Raw genomic sequence first — 14698 nt, 5'->3', positions numbered from 1 at the left:
CCCATTCGCCGCTGATGTGCTGAGCACGGTCAGCACAGACACGTTGAATCATCTCCCCAGACCAGGCTGGGATCACCGGGGCAGCTCTGTGAATGAGGGGAAAGATTATATGCTCTGTCTCCTGAGTGCAGTCAGATGACCATACTGTTAGAAATGGATTTAATATCCTTAATCGGTTTAATATGAACTTTGTTATCCCCACAGATAAATGTTTTTCCTCTACCACAGTAGCTGCTAGTCTGCCTCTTCTGGCCATGAGCCTGCTCCTACCAGGCTGTGCTGCAGCCAGGGTTGGGCAGGGTCCGCCAGGCCTTCCCCCTGCTCCGTGCCGCCCGCTGCGGTGCCTTGTGTTCCGGGGAGCAGCTCCCAGGTGTCCCAGGAGAACGGGGCTCTGTCATCCTTCCTTGTTCATGCTGTGGCTGGACCAGGAAATGGAAGGTGGAAGCACACCCTGATCCTGCCAGCAGCAAGAGGCAGGTGAGTTTGCTTTCTCGGAGAGGTAGGGGCTGTTGCTGAGGACACAGGTTTTTATTTGCCAGCATCTTGGCGATGATTTGCTCTCCAAGGAAGAAACTGGTGTCTGTTTTACTTCTGCTGTTCGAAGGACTCAAGGCCGGGACTGGGATCGAGCTCCTGGCAAGGGTCGCACCAGTTCCTGGCACTGGCAGGTTGTTCAGCTCCTGCTCCTCTCGCTCCAGGCCCTGCCTGCCTCCCCGGTCTCCTGCAGAAGGGACAAACAATGCGAAATCGCTCTCCAGTCCTGGCCGGGACTCGCTGAGAAAGTTGTTGTGGTCTCAGGTTTCAGGCTGCTGTCAGTGCCGAGAGGTTTGGGGATGGGGAATGGCACTTCCCTCCATCTGCCCTCCGCTAATCCCCAGACAAACGCAGCTCTTCCATCTGTGCAGCCGGAGCCGCCGAGCCCATCACACCAGCCACTTAATCTAAATGGCTTTGGCCAAAGATAAGGTCATTAATTACACTGGGATTAGAAAACAGTCCAGGCCTGGCGTGGTTTGGCTCGCCATCAATCGAAGTCCTCAGCACCTTGGCCCGGCTGAGCATCGCAGCTGGAGAGCTTGAGCTGGAAAAGACCCGTCCCCTCGCTGATGGGGCATCGTCCCCAGGGCGCTGCCTGTCCTCCGAGGAGTCCCCTCACTTGGGTGCTGGTGTTTGGGCCTGGTGCTGGGGTGGGCTCCTGCCCCTGGCAGAGCTGGGTGCCAGGCGGGGTTGGTGATGCAGGTCCCAGGGGCCAGCCCCGGGAGGAGCACAGGGGCGCTGGCAGCCAGTGCAGCCCCAATCCTCGCTTCTGACAGCCAGAGGTACACAGGCAGCGTCCCCCCGCCCGCATCCCCATCGCTCGCTGCCTCCAGCCTCCCCCAGCCCCTGCCGTGGCACCACATCACGCTGGGCCCCTGCTCGCTGCCCGCGCGGGCAGGTGGGGCTGGCTGAGCCCCGCTGCTCTCGCTTGTGGCGCCATCCCCAGAGCTCGAACCAGCCAAAACCCCTTTGCTGATCTCAGATCCAACATCTGTCTGTAGTGTTTGAGGACTTGCGCTTGCCTCTGTTTCCTCCAGCTTTTGGTTCCCTTTTTTTACCATGTTTTGGCTATAAAAGGCTCCGGTTGGCTCATCCTGCAGGAAATTTCTCACCCGTGTGCTGTGTGGGGGACAGCGGGAGCTGAGGCCACGGATGGGGCATGAGTTTGGCCTCAGCCCTCCCCTCGTAAGGAAGAGGCAGCACCGCAGGGGGCCGGGAGGGACGTTACAGGCTGCGGCTCTGCGCCAGGAGCCGGCCGGTACTGGGGCACGGTGGCACAGCTGCCATCTCGCCCGGCACCGGTGACCAGCTGGTGTCTGTACCCGTGTTTGCTGGTGGGTTTAAAGGATCCGACTGTCCCTTAACTCCAGTTGGAGGTTCTGGGTGATGACACTGTCCCAGCTCTTCCCACCCCAATTCCCACACTGGGAGGACGATCCTGTCCCGGTTCCTTGGACAGGCTGGGGACCATCTGGGGAACGGTGTCACCTGGGGACGGCGGCTCCTGCAGACACACGGCAGCTGCAGCCACCGAACTGAGCCGTGTCCTGGCCTCTTCTCAGTTCCCAGGTGGGATCGTTGTGCTGCAGAGCACGAGGGGGATTTAACGAAGCCCTGGGTGATGGGCGCGGTGGGAGGGAGCCCTCAGCGCCTACCTGGGGTCCACAGGGCTGACTGGCATCGCTGCCATTGCCGGGCTGGTGGGCAAAGGTAACTAACGGGGAAACTGAGGCACGGCTGGTGCGTGGAGCTGCTCTGAGAGCTGCGGCAGCTGGAGCAGGGCGTTGCGGAGCCCGTGGCCCATCTCGTGCCTTGGCGGCGTTTTGGGCGGGCTGCGAGGAAGCCATGTCGCAAGAGCCTAAAAATAAAAGGAGCGGTTGGCCGAGGTTGTGCAACAGCGTGTGCGCCCCGTGCCGCGCGGGAGTTCGGCGGCTTTGGCGGCAAAGCTCGGGTGTGCGCGGCCAGAGCCTGGCACCGGGCCCGGGAAATGCCGGGATCCGAAGGGCTGGGGGCTGCCAAGTCTCCCCCTGTCTTTGTCCCCTTCTTGTGCTGCTCCTAATCCCCTGGGGCTGCCGTGGCTGGGGGGGGGGGCAGGTGGGTGCCTGTGCAGCTTTGGGGATGTGGGGGCCGAGCTGGGCTGTGGTGGGTGGGATGGGTGTCCCCATGTTGGCACCCTGAGCAGTTCAGGGGGTTCCAGAGCTCAGGGGGCTGTAGGGACCCTGCCCGTGCGCCCCGCAGCTCATGCTGGAGACAGTGGTTGTCGCCCATTGCACAGGTGGGGGAAACTGAGGCACAGGCATGCCACCAGAGAGCCACCCTGCACCCTGGGGTCCTGGTATCACATGTGGGGTGCCCATCGCCCCCCAGCAGTGGGGGGGGGGGGCCGTGCAGGGCGGTGAGGGGTGGCCGGCAGTGCAGGCAGCTGCCCGCGGCTGCCTGGTGGGAAGAAGGCTGCGGGAAGGAGAGCGCCGTCGGGCTGGCGGGACACCAAACCCCGGGGGGCTTGGCCCCGCGCCCCAGGAGTGTGGCCACAGCGGGACGAGTCCAGGGGTGTCCCCGTGGGGGGGGTGACGCAGCCCCCGCCACGGGCTGGCACCAGGCCCTGTGCTGCGGGGTGCCCGTCGGGGCCTCCCCCAGCTCGGGGGGGTTCAGGGGGGGTTCGAGGCCGAGTGGGTCCCCCCACAGTAGAGCTGACACGAGGGGGGGGCTGCCGGGGCTGCTTTGTCACGGTGTCACAGGGCCATCTGCCGGCAAAGGCACGGGCCCCGTGGCAGCCAGCCATGGCCTCCAGCTTCCTCCCAGTCCTCCCAGTCTGCAGCTGCTGGGGCACTGGGGGAGGAGGGTGCCGTGGACGGGCTGGCTTGGGGGCAGCTGTGGGGGCAGCACCACCATGGGGGGGGGCAACCTGGGTGCCAGCCCTGGGCCGTTGTCCCTCCAGGAGCTCCTGGTCGCTGGCAGTGTCACGGTGGGGGGGACACATGGCTGGGAGATGGGATTTGTCCCAGCAGGGACGGGTCCCCAAGGTGTCATGGAGGGGGGATGTGGTCCCTGGGCGGGGTTCGGTCCCAGGGGTGTCACGGACGGGGCCCCGGGGACCCTGATAGCTGGACATGATGGTCCAGGTGCCTCCAGCCAGTGCAGTGCGGGATGGGACACAGCAGAGATGGCCCCACTCCGGCCACAAACAGATTAAATGTCATTTTATTTCACACCCAAAAAAAAAATGTAGAAAAGAAGAGGTGAGTGGAGATTTAATTACTCTCATTAAAAATCTACCAGGTGAGACTGAGCCGTTTCCACCAGAGTCAGTGCAGATCTGCAGGGATGTTTATTCCTCCTCCTCCGCAGCTGGATGCTCGGGGATGAGGATGGGGACAGGGGTGACACGTGTCCCTTTCCCCCCTCCCCAAGGTGCCCCCGTGCCGTGGGTGCTCGCTGCCGCTGGCCCCATCAGTGCATCCCTCCCCGGACCCATCCTGCCTGGCCCCAGCACCCCTGGCACGGTGTCCCCATGGTGCCACCCGCACTTTGTGTCCAGAAGCGGGTGTTAATTTGGGGGGTGGGGGTGGGAAGGGGAGGCAGGAGCGCATAGTGGGGTGACCTTGGGCCATTTTGGGTTTTGTTTTTTGTATTTCTTATTGTCCCTTTTCCCTCTGTACAAAATGAGCGGTATGGTCATGGGAGTAGGTGACACGGTGACGTGCGCGGGGTCGGGGCCAGCTCCGGCGGCCGCCCCGCGCTCACTGCAGCAGGGCCCGGATCTGTTTGGACGTGGTGTCATCGTTGAGGTGCCGAGTGGTGTACCTGGGCAGAGAGGGGACGGTCACCCCGCAGCGCCCCGACCCGCTCCGCCACCGTCCCACAGCGCTGTCGGGGGACGCCACATCCTCCCCCACCCCGCCATGTCCCCCAGCCTGGCTCACCTCAGAGCATTCAGGAGCCCCTCGGTGCTGGTTGAGGGTTGGTCTTTCAAGACTTTGATGCAGCCTTTCATCTGGTGGGGGGGAGTGAGAGAGGCTGTGAGAGCCTGGGTACGCTGTGAGGGGCTGCCCCCCCTTCCTCCCCATCCTCCTCCTTGCTCCTTGTGGGGGGATGAGTTCCCCTCTGGACCAGCTTGGACAGAGACGTCCCCACAGGAGACATCCAGGGAGAGGGACCCCCAGGCATCACAGCTACATTGGGATGAGGGGGACGGCTGGGACCGCCCCCCCCGGTGCACCCCACGGGCACTCACATCGATCTTGGATGTCTTTGCAAAGGCCCCCACGGGGTGAACGTGGTCATAGAGGATGATGACGCCAACCATCACCCGCATGCAGAAGAGGAGGGTCTCGGTGTTGGTGAAGCGGCTCCGGTACTCCCTGTGCCAGGAGATGGGGCTGGCTGAGCCCGGGGGGGTGGCACAGGGACCCCAGCATCAAAATGTCCCCCCCACCCTGTTCGGGGTACTCACGGGGTCTCCAGCATCACCCTGCAGACACAGGCCATGGTGCTCAGGCAGTCGGTCGTGTCCTCAATGGGGAGAGTCTTGTTCTGAAACCCAAGAGGTCCCGGCTGCCATCTCCCCTCCTGACCTCTGCGTGGTGCTGGGGCTGGAGGGGGCTTCCCTTGCCCCGAGGGTCCCCCCCGGCCTCGCTCACCTCTGAAACGAACTTGGTGGTGGCATTGCTGAGTGTTTTGAGCATGGGGGTGGCCTCGGCATAAAAGAGGGACATCCTGTTGGCCATCTCGTTGTTGACCTCGCTCTCCGCGTCCAGCTGTGGGTGGGGGGGGATGACAGGGGTCATTGGCATGGCTGAGCCGTCCCCAGTCCTGTGGCCCCCCCGGGGGGAGGCCATCCCTGGGTGGGGGGGTGACAGCACCGTCCTCTCACCTGCAGGTTGTTAATGCGATTTCGGCTGATGGTTCTTCTGTAGTAGCTGAAGTCGTTCTGGATGGCGGGGTTGGTCATCTGCGGAGGGGAGTCCTGTGTTTGGGGCACGGGGCGAGCCTCGGGGGTCGCAAGGGACTGTGCTGGCTCACAGCTTTTGCACGGTCCCAGTTGTGGGGACGCCGTGGGGCCCCCCTCAGCCCTCGTCCTGCACGGGGGGCACGGGGAAGGTACCTTGAGCTCATCGAAGCTGAGGGTGAAGTGGAGGATCTCAGCGAACTGCTTGGCCAGGGCTTGCTCCCGCTCGAGGTGCTGGGTCGGGGCGTACGGGGGGCTGGTGAGGGCCTCCAGCAGGCTCCGCAGGGCGTTCTCTGGGGACAAAGCACCGCTGGTCCCTGTCCCCGCTCCCATCCGCCTCCCCGGCCCCAACTGAGGCACAGGGCAGCGTGGCATCCGCAGCTGAGCACGCCCCATGGCCGGGGCTCCCCCCAACCTGCCCCGTTCCTGCATCTGGAGAGGGATGCGGGATGCAACGGGGGGGATGCAGGGAAGGGGGACGGAGGCTCGGGGCGCTCACCCAGCCGCAGGGAGAACTCGTAGAAGCGCTTCAGCTTGGCGACGAGGGGGCAGACGGCGCTCCAGGCCCTCTCCTGCAGCCGCAGGTCACCGGGGTTTTGGATGGCCTGTGAGGGGGAGAGCACCAGCCGTCGCCCCAAGCCGTGGTGGGTGGGTGGGCAGCGGGCGCCGGGGCTGCACCCACCTCTCGGATCTCCTGCCCGGCGCCCGTGTATGACTGCAGCTCGGCCAGGACGGCCTGTGCCTCCTCCAGCACGGCGTTCACCTGGTTCCACACCGCCGTCTCGGCCTCCGTCGGCTGCGCATCTGCAGGGCAGCGCCCCGGGGAGAGAAACCCGGAGGGCTCTGAGCGGGGCCCTGGGCGGCGAGAGCCGGGGTGGGGTGCCAGCACCCCGTCCCACGGCTCTCCCGCCAGCCTGCAGCCCTTCCTGGCGGGGTTTCTCCCCCTGATCCGTCTCCTTGCCCAAGCTTGAGCCAAGCCGTGGAGGGGGGGGGGGCAGGTGGGGGTGAGTCCTGGCTGCCCTGTGACCGCGGTCCTGCTCACGGGGGTCCCCGAGCAGCCCCCAGCCCCGGGCTGGCCCCAACGGGCTTCAAACTGCCCCGAGGAAGAGGTGCGGAGCGATAGCCCCCGGCCATGGGTCTGCCCCGGCGGCCACGGCCCCCCCTCCCCGGGGAGACCCCCGGCCGGCAAAGGTGGGGGGAGGACGTCTGGGATGGGCGCGATGCGATGGGCGACGGGTACGAGAACTCAAAATGGCGTGGATGTGGAACTCAGAATAAGTACGAAACAAAAAAGGAAAATAAAAATCCCATCTCACTTTCAAAGTCAAGGAAAAAATTAGGGCCTTGGTCAAGTTCGTTATAAGTCAACACTTTAAGAAGGTTCCCCATGTGAAACCTGCAAGAGAAGAAACAAGAGGAAAAAAGCATGATGGTGAGGTGGTGCTCGGGGAAGAGGTGCTGGGCTGCGGGCAGCGGCTGCTGGCGGCTGGAGCCCCCGTCCTCCCCCCGCTGCTCCCAGGGGGCTCAGGGGGCTCCCGGGGGGCTCGGGGGGCTCCCCGCTGGCCGGGGGGTGACCCCACAGCTGCTCCCGGCCCTGGGCTGCAGCCTCTTCCCCCCCCCAATGGTGATGAGCGCTGGCAGATGGGGTGATGAAGAGGAAGGAGCGAAGGGAGGAGAGAGCCGCCGGGCTCCGGCGAGGAGGGCGAAGCGGTGAGCGAGTCCCCGGAGTCTTGGCTACAGGCATCCCCGCGCTCTAGCTGCGGAGCCAGCCCCAAAACAGGGGGTCTGGGGGAGCCCCCACAGCCCCGTCCCCGTGCCGGGGGGCTGCGGAGGAGGCTGGAGGTGGATGAAGGCTGTGCTGCCTCGAAGGACCCAGGAGGAGCCAGGAAGGTCCCTGGCTGTGGGAGCGGGGCGGCTGCGCTACCCCAGCCCCGGCTATTTTGGGATGTGCCGGTGCTGGAGGTGGTGCGGCGAGCTGTGCACGGCCTCTCCCCGCCGGGGCCGGGGCTGGGGCGAGCGCTTGCTGCTGCACTATTTTTACCCGCCTCGCTCTTGCTCTGAGCTGCACCCCGGGAGGAAGAGGTGGAGAGGGAGGAAGGAGGAACCACAGGGCTGCGCCGGGTCTAGCATCCTGCCACAGTGGCCACCATCTCCCGTACGCTCCCGTGTCCAGCCCGGGAGGTCTGAGAGCCCTGCTCTCCTGTCCCAGTTAGCCCGGGCCGGTGGGAAGCTGGGGCAGGCCCCCCAGGCTGAACCGGGGTCCCCGATCCCCGTCCTTCTTGGCAGTGCAGGCAGCATGGATCCTTCCCTCCTCCTTCCCCAGCACCCCCGGCCTCCAGGCTGTCCCCACCATGACGGTAGCGGGGGATATGCCACATGGCCACCCAGGGCCATTGACTAACAGCAGCGGGCATGTGCCTGAGGTCCTCGTGGGCCAGGTCCTGCTGCCGGGACGTATCCTGCGTCCCTGCCACTCAGCTGGGAATGTCCCCCTGCGCTTCCAAGGACGGGGCATCTCTCGGGGTCCTGCTCCCCTGCCCCACTCAGCCCTTTGTGGGGCACGTCTGGGGCTGCCCCGAGGCATCTGGGGACACTGGGCTGCTTGGGGACACCGTGCCTGTCCCCATCTTCCGGAGAGCAGCCGCAGCAGCGGCCCCGGCCCCCTCCCCGCGCCCACCCTGCTCACGGGACTTACTTTCAAAATCCAGGAAAAAATGAGGACAGTTTTCTAAATCTTTGCCCAATACCTTTATCAGGTTGCCCATGGCCAGCAGACCTGAGCGAGAGAAACAGAACAGAGTGGAACAGCACCGGCGCCGCTGGCCGGACACCCCGGCACGCCCGAGCCCCCACCGCCGGCCGCCGCCGTGGCACCTACCTGTGCCTGTCCCGCCGGGCTCCGCACCCCACGGCCCCGCCGTCCCCAGCCCCGCACCCTCCTGGCCGAGGCACACGGGTGTGAGCGTCTGCCGAAACGCGGCGGCTCTCCCCGGCACTTCTGCCGCTGCCGTTTGCCGGGGCGGGGAGGGAAGCGGGGCGCCGGTTCACGAGCGTCGGGCTTCCTGTGGGTGCCCCTGGCCACGCCGCTTCCCCCGAGGCACCCCGGTTCCCCCGCCCCGGCCCCCCACACTCAGCTGGAGGATGGGGGGCTGCTCCAAGTGACCCCCACGGGGTCATGGCAACTCCCCCTGATTGACGGAGCTGGGCATCCCCCATTGGGGAAGACCCCAATTGGGATTTCTACCCCACAGACTCGATTTGGGGGTCTGATGCCTGCGCCGGAGCATCCCACCCACCCCACAACCACGGCCCTGGGTCCTTACCTCAGTGCCCGGTGTGACGGTGGCGGCTACGGCAGGAGCAGGGGCTGTGCCACCCGCCTGGATCACTTCATGGGCCGGCAGGGACCTGCGGGCAGGAGGGCGGGAGGGTCAGGCCACCCCACCAGGCACCCCCCACCCTGGGGACCTGCCAGTAGGTGACCAGACAGTGGGACGCTGGCTCTCCCCGCCCCGGCTCGCAGCCCTGCACGCTGCCGCCAGCCTTCACCTTATTTGCCTCCATTATTTTTTCATTGCCAGCAGCCGGTGTCGCTCGCCGGGCTTCCCTCCGCACCCCTTGGGGGACCTGCCAGCAGCTCGGGGACAGCCCCGGGGCTGAGCCATCTGTCCCCATCTTTCCTCAGAGGGACCAAGACCCCCAGGGATGACTTTCCCGGCGCCGCTGGTTGGGTTTTCCACACGTTGGATGAAGATCCCTTTATGCTGCTGCTGAGCCACAACCCAAATCCTGCAGGTGCTGGGATGCTCCCCAGGTTCCCCCATTCCCTATGTTTCCCACAGGGATGTGGGGGGGGTTGGCCCCACGATGTTAGCGGGCTCCAGGAAGCAGCCGTGGGATTCAGCAGGTCGTAATTAAGCGTTTGGGTTTAATTAACGTGGCTGGGGAAGGGGAGAGGGAGAGCTGGGGGAGGCAGCAGCAGCAGGGAGGGTTGGAGCAGCCTCGTGCCTGGGATGGGGCTGCTGCCCCCCAACCCAGCACTCCCAGCTCAGCCCCAGCGCAGCCCCTCGGCATCAACAGGGATGGCTCTGCCTTCCTCCTCCTCCTCCTCCTCCTCCTCCCAGGCCCGGTAAGAGGTGGCTTTACATTGAGGCCACATGGGACGCACCAGCCTGATGCCAAAATTCAAGCTGCTTTGGGGAGCCAGGGCACCCACAGCACCCCCCCGCCTCAGTTTCCCCACGTGTGGTGGGTGCTCGTACCCCATAGTGGGGTGTAAAGACACCCAAGGCTTCCCCGGCGCAGTGACCCCGGGGTTTGTCCTGCTGAGTGCTGGGGTGTTTTGGAGGGGTGCTGGGCCCTGCAGGATGGTGCTGGGTGACCCTGGGGTGCCTGGGGCAGCCGGCGGGGTGGGAGATTCACACCCGCTCCCCTCCGACACGTGCTGTGATCCCCGTGCGGGTGTCCCTGTGCCCGCGCCGCGGTTGTCCTTGACAGTTGGCTTGGGGCTGGGATTTGTCACCGCTGAACTCTGCCTGTGCCCAGGGTGGGGGCACGGACGGGTCCCCACAGTCCCCGGTGTGGGGACACCCCGGCATGAGCCCGGAGCCGTGGCACAGGGGCTCGGTGCTGGGTGGGAGGGTGGGGATCGCTGCAGCCCCCCTGGAATGGAGGGGTGGCTCCGCTTGGGGCTCAGTGCCTGATTTGCACCGTTTCCTTGGCCCCAGGTGCCTACACCCCGTGGTGGCCCTTGGCCCAGGGAATGTCCCCCCACCCAGCTGGCTTGTGGGGAGGGCGAGGGGCTCCCTCCAGTGTGGGCTGCCCATTGCTGTGAAGCTGAACTGGGGGAACCACGCACCCCAAATCCACAGGGAAAGGCACCGCACCCCAGCACTGCTCTCGTGGGGGGGTGCGCTGCTGGAGGAGGGCTGCCCGCGAGGGGTGCAGGGCCGGAGGCAGCGGGTTCCCCCCCCAGCCACACCCGAGGTGGCCCCGGGTTTTGTCCCTCCCTGTGGTGGCCTCCCTGCACCCCCATCCTGCTCCAGCACCCCCTCATCACCCTGCACCGCCACCTCTCCCCACTCCCCCTGCCCCACGGAGACCCCGCAGCGGCTGTCACCTCCATGGGGACACCCCAGCTGATGGGGTGAAACCCTCCTCCTGCTCCAGGCAGGGCCAAATTCTGCACCCAGGAGCATCGCTCCCCCCCCCCCCCCAAGCCTGGGCTGGCTGTGCCGAAGGGACAGCAGTGCCCCCGGATCGGGCCCACCCCGTGTCACCCAGGGCCGTTTTTGGGGCTGTGCCCCTTCGCCGCCGGCAGCATCGCTGTGGGCACCGCAGCCTGGTGCAGCGCCGCACCCCCGGCTGGAGATTGGGGTGCCCCTTCCCCTCTGCTCGGCTCTGCATCCCACAGCCCCCCCCCCACCCGCTGGGTGCCCACTGGGTGCTGGGCCCGGTGCCCACCGCCACCGCCGAGCCCCTCCTGCCCGCTGCCCCCCACCCATGGCCACGCCGGCATCACCGCAGCCGTTGCAGGGTCGGACACGCGGTGCCTGAAGGTTTTTCATCGGGTGGGGGGGGACCTTGTCCCAGAAATCAGGGTGCTGGGGCCAGATCCTGCCCTAGGGTGAGCTGGAGCACCCCCAGCCCTGCCCAGGGTGGAGTTGGGGCTTCTTGGGGCTGTCACCCCCCCGCGGTTTGGGAACCTCCCTGGTTGGAGGGACGTGTGGGTCCCCCACCATGGGGCTGAGTCCCCCCACCCCGAGTGGGGCCGGTGGGGTGCCGGGGGCCTCCCCTCTGCCGTGCTGCGGCTGCGGGTGAGCGGCAGGATTTACCGCAGGGCTGCCGGGGAGCTGAGCCGCAGCACCCAGCCGGCGCGGGCGAGCACCCAGCCGTGCACCCGCACCCACCCAGGGCCACCGCGGGGCTGCAGCAACCCCGGGGTGGGGTTGGGGGGGGAGCTGCACCCACCCCATCACCCCCAGCCCTGCACCCAGCAAGCGTTGGGGGTGCCAAGAGGGATGCCCTGCGAGGGGCTGCTTAGCGGTTTGGGTCTCCGCGGGGAGACAGCCAGCGGCTGCCAGAGCCCCCCACCCTGGTCTCAGGCCTGGTGGCAGCCCTGTCCCCGTCCCCCCCGTGGCGGCCCTCGCTCACCGTGGCGGTGGGGAGCTCGAGGCGTGGGCAGGCGGTGGCCGCTGCCGGTTGTCTGCGGATGCTGCCGGAGCGCGGGGTGTCGGGGAAGAGCCGCCCGCCGTGTGCGTGAGCCGCCCTGCGCCAGCTGCCGAATGCACCACAAAGACCACCATAGCCCCCCAGCCCCCCCCCCACGCCACTGGTGACGGTGACGTCTCAAGTGTGAGGGAGACGGGGACGCTTAACCCCCTACGTGCCGGCCGGAGAACCTCTGGGGCCTGCCAGGGCGAGGGCTCTGGGTCCCGCTGGGGTGATGCTCCTTGGTTTTGGGGGACGTGGTGACACCGGGAGGGTGCCTCTGTGTGTCCCCCCCCTCCATCAGAGCCAGCCCGGCTCAGCCCCAGCAGCCTGAGCACCCGCAGCTTGCTCTGAGCAGGGGGAGGGAAGCCCCAAATATTTCTTTGCTCCTGCCCCAGCCCATGGATGGTATCACTCCCCCCCAGTTCCCTCTCCGGGGAGGGGGACAGTCACCAAACCCACCCGCTGCCACTGCCATGGGGCCAAACCAGACGCACTCCCCGGGAGCCCCGTTTCACCCAGGCAGCACCATCCATCCCCCCTCAGCTCCCCCCCCCAGACTGGGGCCAGGAGGGGTTTGGGTGGCACGTGCTGGCCCAGAGCTGTTCCCACAGGGTGATGTGGGAGGTAGGAAGCAGGTGGGGAACCCCAAAATTGGAGCAGGGCTGCTTTTCCTCCCTGCACCCCTTTTTCCCGGGCCAGCGCAGGGCATCACGGTAGGGACATCAAGAGGGACCCCCAGTGTTGTGGTCACCCCAGGTCCAGCTTGCTCAGTGGCACCCAGAGGTGTCCCCCAGGGACACGGCGTGGGAGGTGACAGCAGCTCCTCGCTCCTTTGCAAGGGCATTTGTGCACAGCAAAGCACTGCAGGGGTGCCCACCCTACAGCACCCGGCACCAAGCCTCAGCCCTGGGGCGCAGCGGACAGAGAAGGGACCTGCTTTGGGGGCGGCGAGTGACTGGGGAAAGGCTGAGGCTGCTGGCAAACACGGCGCAAAAGGAGGGAGCAGCAAAAGAAACGGGCAAGCGAGTGAGAAATCCCCGTTTTGCTCCAAAACTCTGCAAACCACAGCTGAACCCCAAACGCTACCCGCAGCGGGGCTGGCACAGGGTTCCCCCGGGATGTGCCACCCGTGGCAGGGCTGTGCCAGGGGAAAAGCCACTCGCAGCCCCTCCCGATGTCCCAGCATGTGCCCGTGGACCACCAGCCCCGTGCTCAGGCCATTTGGCTGCTGCCCAGTGTGCCACTGGAAAACGGGGGTTATGTGGGGTTGCACTGGCAGCGAATGCTGTGCACTGGCCCCGAGGGACGGTGACCATCCGTGTCCCCAGCCCTGCCCAGCTGACCCCACCCGGGGTGATGGGTCCCGCCCTGGACTGTGTCATGGGGACACTGGTGGGAGAGGAGCGTTGGGGGGTCACCAAGGGGCTGGTTGAGCTGCCGATGCCCCGAGCACCAACTGTGTCACCGCTGGCGGTGCAGCGGGACGAGGGCTGTCAGGAGGCTGGGGTGAGCAGTGGTGACTCCTGCTCCCCACGGCTTCCAGCAGTTTGGGGGGCCTGATCCGACTGCAGCAGCCCCAGGCAGTGGGGGGCTGTGGCTGCAGGGTCCCCCCATTGGGTACAGCCCCCCAAGCTGTGCTGCTGCAGCCCGTAGCCGCTGGGGGAAGCTGCAGCCCTTTGCATTCGGCAGTGTCACTGGATAATGAAGATTTTAGGAAACGGGGAGGCCCTGGCAGCTCTGCACCCTGGGCACCCCGGAACAGGGAGCTGGGGTGATGCTGCTGCAGGAGTGGGGAGCAAAGGGCTGCCACGGAACCAGTGCTGCCTGCAGAGGCGGTTGTCCCCTGCTCCGGCAGCCTGGTGTCTCCTCCGCACTCCCTGGGCCAGCATCCCAGTTGAGCTTGGGCTTAGGTTGGGGTTTGGGGTGCCCTGATCTGGGTGCTGGGCTCAGCCAGGTGCTTCAGCCCGTGTGCTCGGGGTCACCAGTGTGGCCAGCCCCGCATGAGCCCGGGCATCTCCGCAGCACCAGGACTTGGGGTGTCACAGCCCCAAAATATTGGACACCCCAGTACCCCACAGCCACCCTTGTCCCTGTCCCCAGGGCATCCCTTTAACAAACCACCCCCCCCGGTGCTCCCCCATCTCTTCCAGCTGCCCCATCCCCTTCGGCACACCCTGTCCCATGAGCTGAGCTGTGCCGGTCTCAGCCCTGGCAGCCGTGGTGCCTCAATTAAGCACTTATTAATTTTTCAGTCCCCCTGCGCACCCTGAGCGCGGGCGGTTTGCAGTGGTGCTAATTGATGTCTTCTCTACTTTGGCGAGTAAGAACCAGCAGCAGGTTGCCCAGCCAGCACTGGGGGGGCGGGGGGCTTGTCCCCCCCATGCTCTTGGGGAGGCTCATGGAGAGGTTTTGGGGTCAGGCAGAGCCGTGTGCCCAGCGCCGGGTGGAGGCTGCTGGAGTGACCTGAAAATCACGGGGCTCAATCACCCCACCCCAAGTGGGGGTCCAGCCCCGGAGCGGGGGCATGGCCACATCCATCCATGGTGGGGGGTCCCAGCCCTCCTGCCCCCCGGGAGGGTGAGTGATGGATCCCTGCAGCCCCTGCTGCACATACACAGCTGAAATATTTGTGTCTTTTTGTAAAGCAGCCCTCTCTCGCCTCCAGCTGGGGCAGCTTCGTGCAGTCACCTCCGCAGCGAGGGTGGGTGACCCCGAGAGCAGCGCTGGGCCGGGGGGTGCTGAGCCATGGCGAAGGGCAGAGCACCCCACAGCACCCACAACCCCACCAGGGACCAGCCCATGGCTGGATGGAAACTTCATCCAAGCTCAGTGGCCGCCAGCTGCAGAGGGGCTGCTGGTGGGGGGGGGACATGGGTGGCACTGGGATGGCCAAGGTCACTGGGAAGAGCCACCACCGATCGCCATGGAAACGCTCCACGTTCGGTTCTGGAGATCAGAGCGGTTTTCTCGGCCCTTTCCCCGCTGCGCTTCAGCTGCGGC

At 66.1% G+C, this 14698-nt stretch overlaps 1 protein-coding gene across 4 annotated transcripts; it reads right to left on the bottom strand.

The window, feature by feature from the left end:
• Window positions 1–3722: 3722 nt before the first annotated feature.
• LOC141935031 (CYFIP-related Rac1 interactor A-like) lies at window positions 3723–11803 on the bottom strand. Of its 4 annotated transcripts, XM_074850948.1 has the most exons (13): window positions 11639–11803; window positions 8809–8893; window positions 8181–8261; window positions 6802–6881; window positions 6168–6289; window positions 5985–6090; window positions 5642–5778; window positions 5411–5488; window positions 5178–5294; window positions 4991–5070; window positions 4772–4898; window positions 4461–4531; window positions 3723–4341 (listed from the first exon to the last, which is right to left on the bottom strand). In XM_074850948.1, exons 4-13 carry the CDS (start codon window positions 6872–6874, stop codon window positions 4278–4280), a joined length of 975 nt encoding a protein of 324 aa, XP_074707049.1. In that variant the 5' UTR covers window positions 6875–6881; window positions 8181–8261; window positions 8809–8893; window positions 11639–11803; the 3' UTR covers window positions 3723–4277. The 4 variants fall into 4 exon arrangements, with proteins under 4 accessions (XP_074707049.1, XP_074707051.1, XP_074707050.1 ...); XM_074850950.1 differs by lacking the exon at window positions 6802–6881; XM_074850949.1 differs by lacking the exon at window positions 8181–8261.
• Between the last annotated feature and the right edge of the window lie 2895 nt (window positions 11804–14698).

This window comes from Strix aluco, chromosome 26, assembly GCF_031877795.1.
Source record: "Strix aluco isolate bStrAlu1 chromosome 26, bStrAlu1.hap1, whole genome shotgun sequence".
NCBI lineage: Eukaryota > Metazoa > Chordata > Aves > Strigiformes > Strigidae > Strix > Strix aluco.
The sequence above is the reverse complement of the archived record's forward strand: the minus strand, read 5'-3'. Positions and strand labels throughout refer to the sequence as shown.